At 45.2% G+C, this 14,430-nt stretch overlaps 1 protein-coding gene across 1 annotated transcript in view; it reads left to right on the top strand.

Moving 5' to 3' along the window:
- P3H2 (prolyl 3-hydroxylase 2) overlaps positions 1-14,430 on the top strand; it is a 65,697-nt gene that overhangs the window by 35,735 nt on the left and 15,532 nt on the right. Inside the window, exon 2 of the mRNA XM_026045451.1 lies at positions 13,852-13,998. Within this exon, the coding sequence (XP_025901236.1) occupies positions 13,897-13,998 (102 nt within the window). The 5' untranslated portion in view covers positions 13,852-13,896. The remainder of the gene's footprint in view (positions 1-13,851; positions 13,999-14,430) is intronic.

Genomic DNA, 14,430 nt, shown 5'->3' with positions numbered 1-14,430 from the left:
TCTCATAGCAAAACTGATGTTGCTGAAACAGCAAAACTTGTGACTTGATGCCACTAGAWTTAAATTGTGTTGCTTGAAGTTCATCATTTTTATACACTGACAGACCAGCGGTCCGATCTGACAGCTATCTGCAAAGCTTTGACAAGCAGGTGACGGTTAATGAACATCTCAATGAGCCCCCGACACAGGAGAGACGCGAGAGCAGCGCGCTGTGCGGCACAGCCGGCAGCGAGTCTTCCATCCTGCTCCTGGATCCAGTGTCCCRATAAAGAACTGCAGCTGAGCAGGCTTGTTTGACTACGCTGAGGAATGGCATTAGGAGCCAGAAACCCTCGGATCTGTTTTTGATTTAGCACATGACATCAGATTCCTCACCTGCAAGCTGGGGAAAAATGATACCTCTTTCCAAGGGCCTTGCAGGACTCRGCTAAGATTAATAAGAGAAGGAGAGGAGATGAAATAGCTGTGACATTTTATTGCTATTATTAATAATACAGAGAGAAGCCAGGGCATCTCTGTGAATARTCTATAGTAGTTTGCCTCTTGAGGTCTGGCTGCATTTTTTATTTCTCCTACCCTCTACTAATCAGAACAGAGCCCRAGTTTGCAGGAGGAGTGCTCAGAAACCCACATTTCTTGGTGTCTGAGTGAAAAGCAGAGAGTTTCCTGGTGTAATTAGGTCCAGGCTCTCAGGAAATGAGGGCTGTCTAGTTGATAAGTTCTTAGCAATGATTACCAAGCTATGGCTGGGGAATGTCAGCAAAGTGTTTTCGTTTCAGAAGCAGCAAATCCAGCTGCGACGTGTGGGGTGTTGAGTGTGGAGGCAGTTGTCCAAGGGCTCAGGCCGTGCTTGCTAAGGCATGGGCTAGATTCAGGCAGGGCAGTGTAGGCTGTAACACATCACGTGGGCTGGTGTTTTTGCAGACTGCTGCTAATTTTTCTCTCCAACTGGCGCAAATTAGTAGCGGTGTTTGTCAAAGCTCGTGGAGCTGYAATAGGGTAAGAATGAATTTTGCAAGGCCTCAAAAGAAGCAAATATTTCATGGGTGACGTTGGGTAAAGAGAAGTTGGAAAGGGCATGTGGATGAATGTGCCCAATTGGGATTCTTTGGTGCCTTTTCTTTTTTTCTTCTTTTTTTTTCTGGATATCAGCCTTAGCTGTAGTAGTCAAAGGCTCTTAATGCTGCCTCCAGTGTTTGCCAGGTCAGATTGTGCTGAGAACATGTAGCAATTGCTAGGATGTGACATTAACACAAATATCTCATGCCAGAGTGTTCTTCATCCTACCAACCCTGAGAGCACCCTTGAGACTTGATGTGTTCTTAGGGTCCCAGATGATGGTGTGGGTTAAAGTCCCCCCCATTTCATCCAATTCTCTTTCGAAATGATGCGTTTTTTTTTTAATTCAACTCTAATTTACTCATGTTTAAAAATTTTAGCCAAACATTGAAAGGACCTTAGGATCTTGGAAGGTTTGCTCTTCAAAGAGATGTATAGGGGTGCTGGTGTATAGGTATATTTTGCTACAATGCCCACATCTTCTGAAAACTCTAATACAGGCCAGCTGCAGATATTTTTCAGCCATTCATCTACTCTGGCAACAAGATTATGCTGAAGTCTTAAAATCTCACAAATCCCTTATTTATTGCAGCTTGTATAAATGGGTTCCAGAAAGGATTACACAGCTCCCTGGAGGTTAAGTCCATCAGTGGCTTTTAAGCACYGCAGTCTGGAGGCAAATCCTGGTTCTGGAGGTCTGTAAACTGCTGCTTCCACTGATGATGCCCTCTTGAGCAGGACCACCAGGTACCTGTCATGTTCTTGTGCTCTTCCTGTGAGGGTCCACCACAGAGCTTTGCTGAAGGAGGGTTCCTGGGATATGGGAGCCTTTGGCTTGAACTAGCTTGGTGCTGAAGGAAGGTTCCTGGGATATGGGAGCCTTTCGCTTGAACTAGCTTGGTGCTGAAGGAAGGTTCCTGGGATATGGGAGCCTTTCGCTTGAACTAGCTTGGTAAGTCTTACCGATGGTCCCTCTCGTAGGACCTTTTCTGTGCTCTGCCAAAAGAACAAGTAGAGTCTTACAGCAGAACTGTGGATATATTTTCTTTTCCCTCCTCTCACTTTCTGACTTTCTTTGCAGGCATTGCTTTCTTCAGAAAGTAAATGCAATGCCAAGATGCTCACCCAGGAATGTGTGAATCTGTCAGATCAGCAAAGAAATTTCTTTGCAGAGATTGCAGATTTTTCCAGATTAGTTTATGGCAAAAGCTGAATTTCCCATTGGAAATTTCCAAGCAGTTCTATTGTGAGTGAGCAGGGTCTCATTACCAAGCAGTTCAGCAGTTTGGGTGGGCCTGGCTGTGGAGCGCATCTCTGGAGCAACCCAAATGGTAGCAGCTCAGGAGAGATGGATATGATCCTGCTGTGATCCCTGAGCTCTCCTGTCTCCTATAAGCTGGCAGAGCAGGGAGGGAGAAGCTCCTTCCCTCTTATGAAATTGAACAGCCCGTGTCCTTCAGCCTCGTTCCCAAGCATTCCCAGGCATTCAGCAAGAGGGAGTTGTGATCCATTTTTCAGTGACTCCCGCCTTGGAAGATGTACTTCAGAAACATGGCAGGAAAAAAGCATGTTAGAAAACCATGTCCTTAGAGATTTTCAAATGTTTTGGTGTGGCAGGGAGATGTAGAGTTACACTATGAGTCTGTTTTATCTTTAGGATTTACAGTCCCTTTTCTCTTTAGGATTTACAGTTTTAATTTGCCTCTCCGCTTTGCTGCTCATCACAGCTCACTGCATGGGGAGATTTTAGCATCTTTCTCAGATGTTCATAGTCCACCCTGAGGGCTGTCTGCTCTTTGCTATTCAAGCAATGTTCTGGCATTAACAAAACGAACGGGCCAGATTCACTGTTTAAGGTCAGTTGGTATTWTATGAACTTTCTATAGCTAAGGTGGGGAAGAGGCAGACATTAGGCTTGGGACAGGGCTTAAGCTGCTGCTGGACAAAACTGTTTACATAACAAAAGGGCTGTGTAAAAGAGGTATCATTTCATCACTAGGTCGGTGTGGCTTTCTGGCTCCAGGATGGTCATGAGTAATCCGCACTTTGTCTCAAAAAGGCATTTTTTCGGGGCACGTGTAGCTGTTTGGATAATGTTGAATAACAGCAGACAAGCATATGCGTTTTAGCAGCAAACTTTGGCCCCTGAAGGACATCCAACAGTTCATCATGTCTCAGCCTTTTAAAAGGTTCTGAGCCATYGCTAAGCCCTGGAAAGAGAGGGAAGTTTCTGCTATAATAATCTTTCTGTTTGTGTCAGATTTCTGTGTTTTTTCTTAACTGTGTGTGTGCGCTTTGATTATTATTGTTATTTCTATAGAGATATCGTAGATATAGAGCTTGGTTAGGAATCTGCTTCAGCACTTGATGSTATAGGCCAGGACAGTTTAACTAGTTGTAATGTCCTAGATAGCTGCCTAGGAGGCAGGATCCAAAAATAAAAAAATATGTGAACCATAAAGATCCTGCTCTTTGGACCTCAAAAAGGAGGATTTATAGAAGCAGGAAAAATTCAGAATCTGGAAAACCTTACATGTGATGGTTCTACTGAGTTTGGATCCAGTCTCTGACTTGGATTGCTGTGTTCTTGCTAGCATATTGGCACACTATGGATAGAAGTGCAGATGTGCAGAAATATTCTAGAATAAGTCTCTTTGACTTATTCTTTTTGGCACATGGATGGTCTATCGAGCCCTGGACCCCTGCGATTTGCCATCACTATGTAGTATTTGACAAGCAGWTCAGTCACAAGAGCCTAATTCTTACCTCCTTGTTGAGAGAGGAGGTTGTGTGATGCTGCGCTTATCCTAAAATCCCTTGCTGATGGAAGCCTTCAGATGGAGATATGTGCTGCAGTGTTATCTGGCCTTCATCTGTGTTGGAATAAACACTGTTTGTTTCCTTGCCCTGCTTTCCACTGTGGGTTGTACATCAGAGACAACGGTGCTCTCATCTCCGTGCAGATCTTGGGTCACAGAAGACTGTCTGTGGAGGCACCATGCAGGGATCCTTTCCCTAATGTCTCCCATTCCAGCTCTGTCATCACTTTGCTTCAGTTCTCTCATCATGAAAGGGACTTTGCTTTRTTTCTGGTCCAAACCAAATGCCTCCAGGTCTTTAAGGCTGGAAGACTTTGTGGAAATGCAGAATATTGTCTTGTTCCCATGGCATCTGCGCTGCTGCGGAGTGCCCTGCCTYCTTGTTTGGGTAACTCATGCTTTATGATGTATCCACCGGCCCTTTTAACTGCAGGTCCTGTTTGATTTGTCGTGTTTTCCCCCCCACCACCACCCTGAAACATGCAATCACTTTTGGCCTTTATTGGATCCAAACATTCCAACCTCAACCSTTCCTTTGGACACAGGATGCTCCTCACTGCTGCCTTGCTGAGCACGAATGCCATCTCTCCCCCCAGGTTTTTCTGAGGGTTTCTGCCAGGGGACTCTGCCTAATGTCAGTCAACATATCAGATTAAAGCTCATTATTTCTCTAACAGACTGTGGGATTCTTGCTGGTGGTTGGCAGAGAGGGATTAGGGACGTGCTGCTTGTTTCCAGCTGTTCCGTTTCCTTAGCTCAGAATGAGTCACTCCAAGATCATGCTGCACTTTCCCAGGTGTGCAGGGCTAGGGGTGCTACAGGGATGCTGTAACAGCAGCAAAGGATATGCCTGAGGACCTCTATTTAAGGATGCCTGCTGGTTTTATACCTGCCTTTTAATCTTGCATTGCATTGCTTGTTGCTGTTTGTGTTCGGGAGCTACTCGCACTCTGCTTTCCTCCGAGGGCCCCTGGCTTGTGTGTAACTGAGGAGGACCCTGGGGGAGAGCAGTTTCTGTGGATATCCAGTCTCACAGAGCCTTTGGCCCAAGCACATCCCACCTGGCCTAAGGGAAATTATAAAAGAAGCTCTTATTTGGCTTTTGGTTTATATTACCCTGTAAATATTCCCCTCGCCCCCTCCAAAAGGGATTTGTTGCTCAACTCTTAAAGATCCAATCCTATTTTTCCCCTGAGAGACCACATTGCATATGTTAAGAATTTTTTCCTCATTTAAAATGCTGTTTCACACACAGCTCTCTATCATCAGAATGTGGAACAGATCTGAGTGTTTTCTTGGGAGAAAATCTGAATTGGAGCATTTTTCCACCATCGGTCATATCAAAGGCTCAATAAACACAAACACATTTCCCACTGCCTGCTCCCACAATGAACCCTAAGGTGCATCCATGGTTTTAGGAAGCAGGGTTCCCCACTAGGAGATTGTTTAGCAAGTCTCTTGTCAGGAGTAMGGACCTGTTCCATGCATGGTATTTATTAATCCACCAAATGTGGATTTAAGTGTATAATACACAGCCACAAACACATGAAAATCTTCATTTTTAGCTCTCCATGAACTGTTTAAGGAGAGGTTGTCAGAAAGGGAAAAATGGAGTTTTGAAAGGGAGGAACCAGAGAGACATTTTCCACCACCCTTCTCTAAATGCTCCCTCAATGCAGAAGGGCCTTTTCAGGCTAGAGGATGCAGTCAGTCCGTTCTGCTTGTGTACACAAATGTTTATGTAAAATAGAGATCAAATGTGCCAAGGAAGGGAATTATTAGGACACTTGGTTTCTTTTGGATAACTGAAAGAATTTATTTCACAAAGAATAGTGCCCAGCTGACCTTGCACTACTGCGCTSGCACCCAAGGGTGGCACCCAGGTCAGATGTCTTTCTGCAAAGATGTGATCCCACYTGCAGAGGGAAAAGCCTCCTGGTTAACTCCTCAAGAGAATTGCCTCCTTCTCCCTTTGCACTATCACATTGCAAGGACAAAGTCACATGCTGTTTATAACCATCTCCTCGCTGCTTGCCYGTACCCACCTTGTCAGTAAGCACTAGAATAGGCACAATGAGATTAATCTGGTGTGACACTGCACCTTTTATTTTCCCTTGTTATCTGTGCTTTCCAATTCCAGAACCTGCCTCCCTCTGTAGTGTCTAGCGCAGCTTGGCCCTTGATACAACACCAGCAATGCAACTATGGAAAAGTTTTTAAAAAGACTCTGCTGTCAAAACATCCTTTGACTGGGAGATTTGAGACTTTGCTTTCTAGGTCATTGGATAGCTTTATTTTTTCTCAGAAACTTTATGCAAGGCTCATGCATTTAGCAATAAACTGAAGCCACGTGCAGATAGATGCAGCCTGGCACAGCAAGATACCCTGAGGTTTTGTGGAGTCTACCCCATTTCCCGTGTATCACTCCTTCCCCTTCCCACGCTCAAAAAAAGTTTAAATTCCAAATGCCTTTGAGCTGAAAGTGCCTTAAGATAGAAACAGTTTGGGTTATGACCATCACACAGAACATGTGATGGTGCCCGTGAGCGATAGCACGTTCAATGAAAGATGGAAGCAGAGGGAATTTGTTGGCAAATACAGTATAAGGCCATTTTTGTCATGTACTGTATCTGCATCATATCCTATCCTGACTCCAGGAGTCAATCAGAGTTGGATTGGCTGCAATCTCTCTCACATCTGACTGTTGAATCTGTTTTTATTTATTTATTGGCCTTGAAAAGTACAGAGTGAACTGGAAGCTCCTYAGGACCGGGATAGTACTAAGCGTAGTACTTTCCTTAGAAAGAGTTTTCTTAACTGCGGTCAATAAATCAACTTTGACTGATGCTCTGAGTCTTGATAGCACTTTTTCAAAGTCCTTTTGGCAGCCTGATCTTAGTCCTTCTTAATGCTCCAGTTAAATCAGTCTTCCTAATCCAGGTTKGAAATCGTGGTCCCACTGAAGTCCACACCAACTTCTCTGTAATTGCAATGGAATTAAGCCTTTCCAACTTGCTGAAATGCTTTAATCTAAGGTTTTGTTTATTCAAAAGCCATTTTTCCATTTTTTTTTTGAAACTCAACACTTCTAACCTTTGAACTTGAAAARTAATTTTCAACATCAAAACACAGAAATATTTCAAGATTGTTTTCCCCTTCTTTAATCAGCTCTATTTGTTATTGCAAGATAAAAATAGTGTTTCTGTTAGTGAACAGAAAACTACTAAATAGTGAGGGCTGTCCCTCAATGATGATGTTCTGGTTTTGTGTAATCTTTTGTGTGACAGACAGTGTTTGCTGGAACATCTCTAAAGCACTATCAGTCTTGCTTAAGAAATGTGAATAGACCTTAAAGCAATGTGATACTACATTTGTCATATTTTCCTTGCTGATTTTCATTCAGTGATAGTCATTGCAGTATTTTACATGGTGTTTTGAGAGTCCTTCAACGATGAAAATCTCCTTGTGCTACAGGCTTGCACGTGCTTATGCACCCCAAGTTGCCTGGTATCTAAACGGATATTCAATGAAAGAAGGATTATTATTCATTTAAAACAGTGGAAAATCAGGTACAGAGAAAGCAAAGKGATTTTTTTTCCAGTAGCCACACAATAAGATTGTGACAGGGCTAGGAACTGAGTCCAGATGTCCTCAGTTCTAGTCCAGACTATAAAATACCAAAATACCTTCTCCTGAATTCTGCTTTTTGCAAGGAGAAAAAAAAAAAGTTTCATAATTATTGTCAGTGCTACTTTCTAAAGGTGTCTTACCACTTAGGAAATTGCTTTTATATGTGCACATATGCTTAAACTCCCCCAAACTTAGCAGCAGTTAACTTTTTGTGTTGCCTTGATATTTCTAAGGTAAACATGGGACTTGATGATTTGAGAAGTGTCGATGTGAAATGTAATGCTTTTGAGTTCACTTGTCAAAACYCAGAGGTCATCTCTGCTGTAAAGAGCCAGGACCAAGACTAGACACAGCTTGAGTCTTGCTTTTATGATGGGAAAGGGATTTTCTGTTGTGTTTAGAAAAAAGACTTTGTGCATCTCAGAGGCAGGTTTTATCCAAGAAAAGCTAAGTTAGCACCTGTGGCAGGTTTCAAGAGCCTTCCAAAAAGGGGCCTAGAACCAAAATTAAGAAAGGATATATATTCTACAGCAGATACTTTTAGTTTGCAGCTCAAGGAACCACTTCCCTTGCTGAGATGTGTATGGTCTTTGCCTTCCTTTTATTTTTTCTTCTTCTTGGGTTTGTCAAGCCTGATTCTGCAACAGAGCTACACTGAAAGAACATCCTTAACAGTGGAAAGTCAAGGAATCAGGAATTACAACTTGAAATAAATCTGGAGTTAGGTCTTTGAATTTGCTTCCTGACTTTTGCCCAAATTTCCAATATGGTATTGGTGAAATTACCCAATTTACCTGTAAAACAGAAGCAAAAACGGCCATTTAGAAACACCAAAGAACTGGAGTAAATCCTGTTTTTGCAATAAAATCTGAGTTTCCCACATAAATCTGAGTTTCCCACATAAATCATTGGTCAATCGTTCAGCACTAAACCTGAAAATGTTCTGAAGTTTGTACAATTGTGTTTTTACAGCATTTTGTGGTGCTTTGTTCAGTGACAGATCTGGACACTGCACGGAGATGCCATCTGACAGGAGCTCTCATCTTCCTTTCAGGGGTAGTCACGCATGGTTTCTCAGCCACTTCTATCCTGAGTCTTCTGGGAACTGGAAAAGCAATATTGTCTGTGTTAAAACAACAGAACAAGAGCAGTGGTTTAGGAGAGCTTTAGCCTGGTCACAACTTTGTAGCTTCTCATCACTGATGCAGATGTTGGCAAGTTTCACTAACAAMTCACATATTCATGGGAGGGCAGGTTTCAATCCTGGATCCATTCAGAATTCCCACCGTTGGCTGAAGGAGTTTGTGAATCCAAATCTTCCACTGAAATCTCCCACACGTGTCTTGCAAGCAGTATTTTCTCCCATGCTTGTATCTCTGGCTGTTAGGCTGTCCCCGTGGCACTGAAATACATCTGCTTCAGTGTCACTTTGSCTGGGCAGTGTGAATTTTGGAGCCATTCCAGGCACAGCATTTGGGGATCTGCTCTGTTTGTGGTTTTTGCACTGATTCCCTTTGCCCAACCTGAACATCTCCAAGTCCTTACGACTTATGAAAAGTTAAGGGCACCTACGATCTCTGGTCATGCAGGTGTTGAGTCAAACACAGCCAGCCAYGGGCTGGGGAGGTAAAACACTGCCTTTCTGGGCAGTGAGGAAAAGGGAGAGTACCAGAAGGCAGGAATGATTTTTATTGAGCTTTGCTTTTCAATGAGATTTGCTTGTCTAGGGGCTTTAGCTGTATGGAGACCTGAACCCTTGATGTACTGGATTTTTCTCTCCCAMTACTGGTGTGTGCAGCCTAAGATCAACTGTGGCACAAGCCTGGCCTCTTTGCAAATGACTTGGCTTTCCCTCCTAAAGCTCTTCAYGTATTTGGGTACCAGTTTTCAAAGCAGAGGGCTGATGCCACCCTTCCTTGGGCTGGGGAGGAAGGAAGAGGGAGATCTTCTCTGGAGCATCACTGCGAAGGCTACTGTTGTGAGAGCATGGGGACCTTATGAAGGGGCACGTATGTCCTTTTGAGGCAGGTGCTACCTCTGAATATTGAGCTCAACATTTCCATACCCCTGTGAGCAAAAGGAGAGCATGRCAGGAACTGCTTGTTCGATATGAAAGTGGCAGTTTCCCCGATCACCSGGTGCCTTTGGACGTCTGCTTTCTTTCAATGTCTCCCTGTCAATGGCTCACACATCCCAGAAAAGCTCAGACGATAATTTCTGAYGGCCGTGGAGCAGCATTTATATTTCCAGTTGCCACCAGTTTGTCTCACTGTAAGCGCCTTGTTTCCCCTGCAGACTGTGTTTGTGTTYATCCTAATCTAAACAGTCCCAGATTACAGATGAAAGCGCCGGGTGGTTCTTTAAGGGATTTGCTACATGCCTTGAAGTTTGGAGTGTGTCCTTGCATGCTCCGCAGAGCACTTCCCCCTCCGCTTGCCTTTCGGCTGGCTTCCCCCGTCGGAGTCTCCATTTTTGTAACGTAAAGACTGTTTTCACCAGCTTGCAGAACTTTCTAATTCCACCTTGTGTTGACTGAAAGCCAAAGGAAACCTGTTACAGTAATTTTTTAATATTTGCCACTTGGAGATGTTGTTTGAGAGCGGGGATTCAAATGGCCCCGCCTGCCTCCTTCGCAGCCAGAGTATGTTCCCKCTGCGCCCTTCAGGAATGCCACCGTGCAGCCGTAATGCATGTCTTCACACTGTGTTTTCCCAAGTCCTGCCAAGCTTTATATACAGCATGAAAGGAGGCATCATTCTGCCAGTTAAACAACTGGGGTGTTTTATTAGCTTTGGCAGACAGTTCCTGTTTTCAAATAGGAAGAGAATTGCCAAGTAACTTGGCCTGGGCGCTCTGCTTCCAGAGGGGCTGCTCTCGTCCAGCTGAATCAAAGCTGCTGCTTTTACCTGCTCCAGCTCTTCCTCCTCGGAGCATCGTTCCATGTACACAAGGCCCTCTCTTCCATGCTGATGTTGTAATCCGGTGTCCTGAACACATCCTCTTCTCACCCTGGCATCCTGCTCAGCGTGAGCAGAGCTGGCCCAGGCAGAGCACAGCTCTGGGCCAGCGGGGCCTTCACCGCTGAGTCCCAGCGATGGGAAGATGAACRCGGGCAATCTTCCCCAAAACCTTCTCTTCCCTGTAAGTGTCTCTGTTACCAGTGCAGGGATGTGTCCGTTTTCACCCCACATACATAGCTGTGACAGCGGGGTCTCCTGTGCTGGGATTAGAGAAGATGGGGAAGGCTAAGGAAGCAGTTTTCCTACAATTGCCATGACTTCACATATTTCCATGCTCCTTTTTATAACTTCCGAGTCTAGTGGCTAGTCAGCTGTAGGAGASGGGTTGCTCTTAGAAACTGAATTTCTATAAGTGTTGTGTAAGTAGTTTGCCAGAGGAAGGAGATGGCCACAGTGGATGGCTCTTCAAACTAGAAGACTCTTCAAGCAGCATGGCCACAGATGGCTCTTCAAACTACAGCGTGGAGATACTACCTAAGGAGTGATATCGTGCACCCAAGCAATGCTTTGACCACAAAGAAAGCTTTATCAGGCCTGCGCTATAGCAGATGTCAGAGAAAACTAGCTGTAGAAGTTTGGTTTTATGCTAAATGAGCTTGCCCTTAGCATTTCCTAACCAAGCTTCTGCAAGCCTTGCACATGAAATTTCCTTGAGAGCATCTGTCAAAGAGAAGGTGACATGATTTTACACAGATCCCGGTCTGAATTGATTCAAAAGGGGTTTATATGTCATTGGAAGCTTTTTGTTTGTTTGTTTAAGATGATTGCAAACCCCTCTAGAGAGTATTAAACTAATGAGGTAAACTGCTGACAAGTTGGATGCTCAAACAATTGACCAGTCAACCAAATGTATCTGAAGATCCATCACATTTCGGAGATGAAACCAGTGATATATGCTTGGGTTGGGTAATTAGGATCGGTTTGCACACTCTAAGTCCCCAMGGTATTACCACTTAGCTTTATTCTGTTGCAGTGAAAGGCGGCTCATGTGAATGCACTGAAAGAGCTTTTGTTTCTCACAGCTTCGCTGAAGGGCAGTACTCTATAAAGCCATGGAAATCAGTGCTCATTAAGTGCATCCAACTCTTTGCGTTGCTTGTAACTGAGCCTTAATATGCATTGCAGCCAAGAGCCTAAACTAAATCCCAGCTCTCGGGAGGTTTTTACCCTAATGCTTGTACTGGGGAGGTGTTCTGAAGGACACTCTCATCCTGCACTATGACCTGCTGCAGGGAAGTACGGGGCAGGAAGGCCTGGATCCAATGGGGCAGCATGGTTCAATGATRCACTGCTCTGCACGTGGCTCATGCTCAGAGCCTGCTAGCACTGCCATTCTGTGTGCAGCTGCCTTCTTTGGGCTCATAGGGCTCCAGATGTGAACGGGGTCTCCTGGTGGACCAGTGGACCAGGATCTCTCCTGGTGGAGTTCCTGTGGTGGGAAGGCTAGGCCAAGGGGCAGAGCRTGTCTCTACATCTTGGTCTGTATGGGATCAGAGACTCTTTCCTCAAGCTGAGTAGGGGAAAGGAAGGAACATTTTGAGGCAGACAGGAGCGTTGTACGCCGGAAAGTTTTCSTTACGGATGTGACAGAAGTGAGGCTTTGCTTATGAATCCCTGGGCATCCTCTGTTGGGTACCTTCACTTGCTGTATTCCCCTGTGGGTGTTGGAGGCAGTCACTGTCCTCCTGCCCTGTTCCCCTGGCATGGTGCTGCATGGGATCCATCGTGGTAAAGATCTTGCTGTGTTGTGGCTTGTGGCTAAAACCACAAGCCTCCTGTGGAYGGACTCTGCAGGCAGGAAGCAGGCTGGGCAGGATGGGCCTCATCCGGAGCCATCTCCCTGCCCCAGGCTGATGACAACAGAGCATGGAGCTCATCCCCTCTCTGCATGTATCTTCACAGCTCACTTTCATTTTGCTGGTGGGTTTGTTCAGTGAGTAGCTGGGAGCTGCTAGTGTAGGGGGTCCCACACTCCCCTAGCATGGGGGTCTTGGGTGGGATTTCTGGAGGTGACCTTCCTTGTGGTGAGTGCAGTGCAGCATAGTGCCCCTGAGCTGGGTGGCTGCAGTGCCTCTGGTGGAGGCCGTGTCCTGGAGCTCAGTGCAGATTTGCCAACAAGGAGATCACTTGGGCACTTGCTCCTCCCAGGGTCCTTGTGGTTGTAGCCAGCATTACCCTTGTCCTATCTGACAAGCTGGGAAAGCCTTTGCAGCCCGCAGGTTTGTCACCTGGCCTGCTCTGTGCTTTGCTCTTACTTGGTGGTGGCTGTTTTCTTCCAGGAGCAAGTGCTTTAGCTGTGGAAATGGCCTCTGGCCCTGCTCTGTCACACAGATGTTTCACCTGAGCGTCTCTCTGTTTTCTGCACTCCCAGCTACTGCAGTGGATGTGTTTAGGACTAGCATTTCTGTTTGTTTAAGAGGCTTTCTCCAGGGTGGAGCTAATGCCTGGTCTTAGTTACAAGTAAGCCTATAAATGCAAACTAACTTATAATATCAAGATAAACTCAATTTCATACATCTGCCCCTACCAGCAGAGTCAGGCCTTTTGCAGCTGTGTACAGCTGAGCTTAGTAAATGGTCCCAAATCCCCTATACAAACATTGCAGAGATACTTAGCCTGGGCTTAGCATAGCCCCTCAGGCTGATAGAGAGCAATCGCAGCAACTTCTTTCCCTTCCTCTCTATGTCTCTGCTGCCTCATGAGATCGCTTCTTCACCACGGATTGTGGGGGGTGTTGGACTAACCAAGCTCAGAGAATGCACAGTTAGAAAAGAGCCTGACCTGTCACTAATAGACCAAATCACAGAGATCTGAAGTGACATTTCTGACACTAGGACACCCTATGCCTCCCATCTTCCCTTGCACTGGGATTTTCCTCTCAGTTAAGCCATTTTTCTCAGTCTCTGCTTACAGATTTTCCTTGTTATCCCATCACTGCTCAGCCCGTTTTCCTTTTGTCACTGTTGTCTTCTCGCTCCGTTCTGCATTTGAAGGATCGATGAAATGGCAGGCTCCCTTCCCTGTGTATTACAGCTGGAGTGCAGGGTCCAGATGTGCTGGAAACACTGTGCTAGACAGCTGCTTGAGGAATACTTTGCTATGGTTTCACCTTAGAACTGTGTGCTTCTGCTTCGTGTGATTGAAGGTGACAGGACAAAGAGAAAATCTAGGGGSTTGAAATGGCTGGTGAGCAGACGGATGTCTAAGATGAAGCAAGCCATAATGTATCAGGACTTTTTGCATTCTGCAGAAGGTGCAAGATAAGTGGTTGTATTCTCTGCCCTTCCTCACCAACTCAGCTCTTCTTTCTTGTTTTATTACAGTTGAACAAGCTGGATGAAGCAGCAGATGCAGCTCACACTTTCTTCATGGCAAACCCTGAGCACATGGAAATACAGCAGGATATTGAGAATTACAAAACGACAGCAGGGAAGGTCAATCTGATTGACCGAGAGGCCAAGCCACACATGGTGAGTCTGAACTAAAGAGGAGCCTGGGAATAAMTCTCAGACAGTCTGGAAAAAAATGAGATTTAGGAGGCCAAGAGAGYATCATCTGTGAATTGAGAGGTTCTTGCTAAGGTGCAAGATAAATGGTTGTATTTGTATGGTCCCGATTAGGGTGATATCAGGTTACAGGCCAGCTCTCAAACCTACCAAAGCAAACGGAAAGAATCTTCCCCTAGCAGTTCTTGTCACACACACTAATTGAATTGAATTCTGCCTGCTTTGCTATGTGGATGATATGAATTTAAATACCAGGGCTTTCCCTGCTTCTAGCTTCTGGAGGTGTAAGGAAACAAGAGCAACCATTTAGTGCAGTGGAAACATTCCTGTTGGGGTGTTCTGAACTCGATCTGCCTGGGCCGAGTGCAGACCTCTTCCTTGCTTTGCATGTCAGCA

The sequence above is a fragment of the Nothoprocta perdicaria genome, unplaced genomic scaffold, assembly GCF_003342845.1.
Source record: "Nothoprocta perdicaria isolate Ctin4 unplaced genomic scaffold, notPer1 scaffold_4, whole genome shotgun sequence".
NCBI classification, from domain to species: domain Eukaryota; kingdom Metazoa; phylum Chordata; class Aves; order Tinamiformes; family Tinamidae; genus Nothoprocta; species Nothoprocta perdicaria.
Note: the sequence above shows the minus strand (reverse complement) of the source record. Positions and strands in the feature narration are given on the sequence as shown.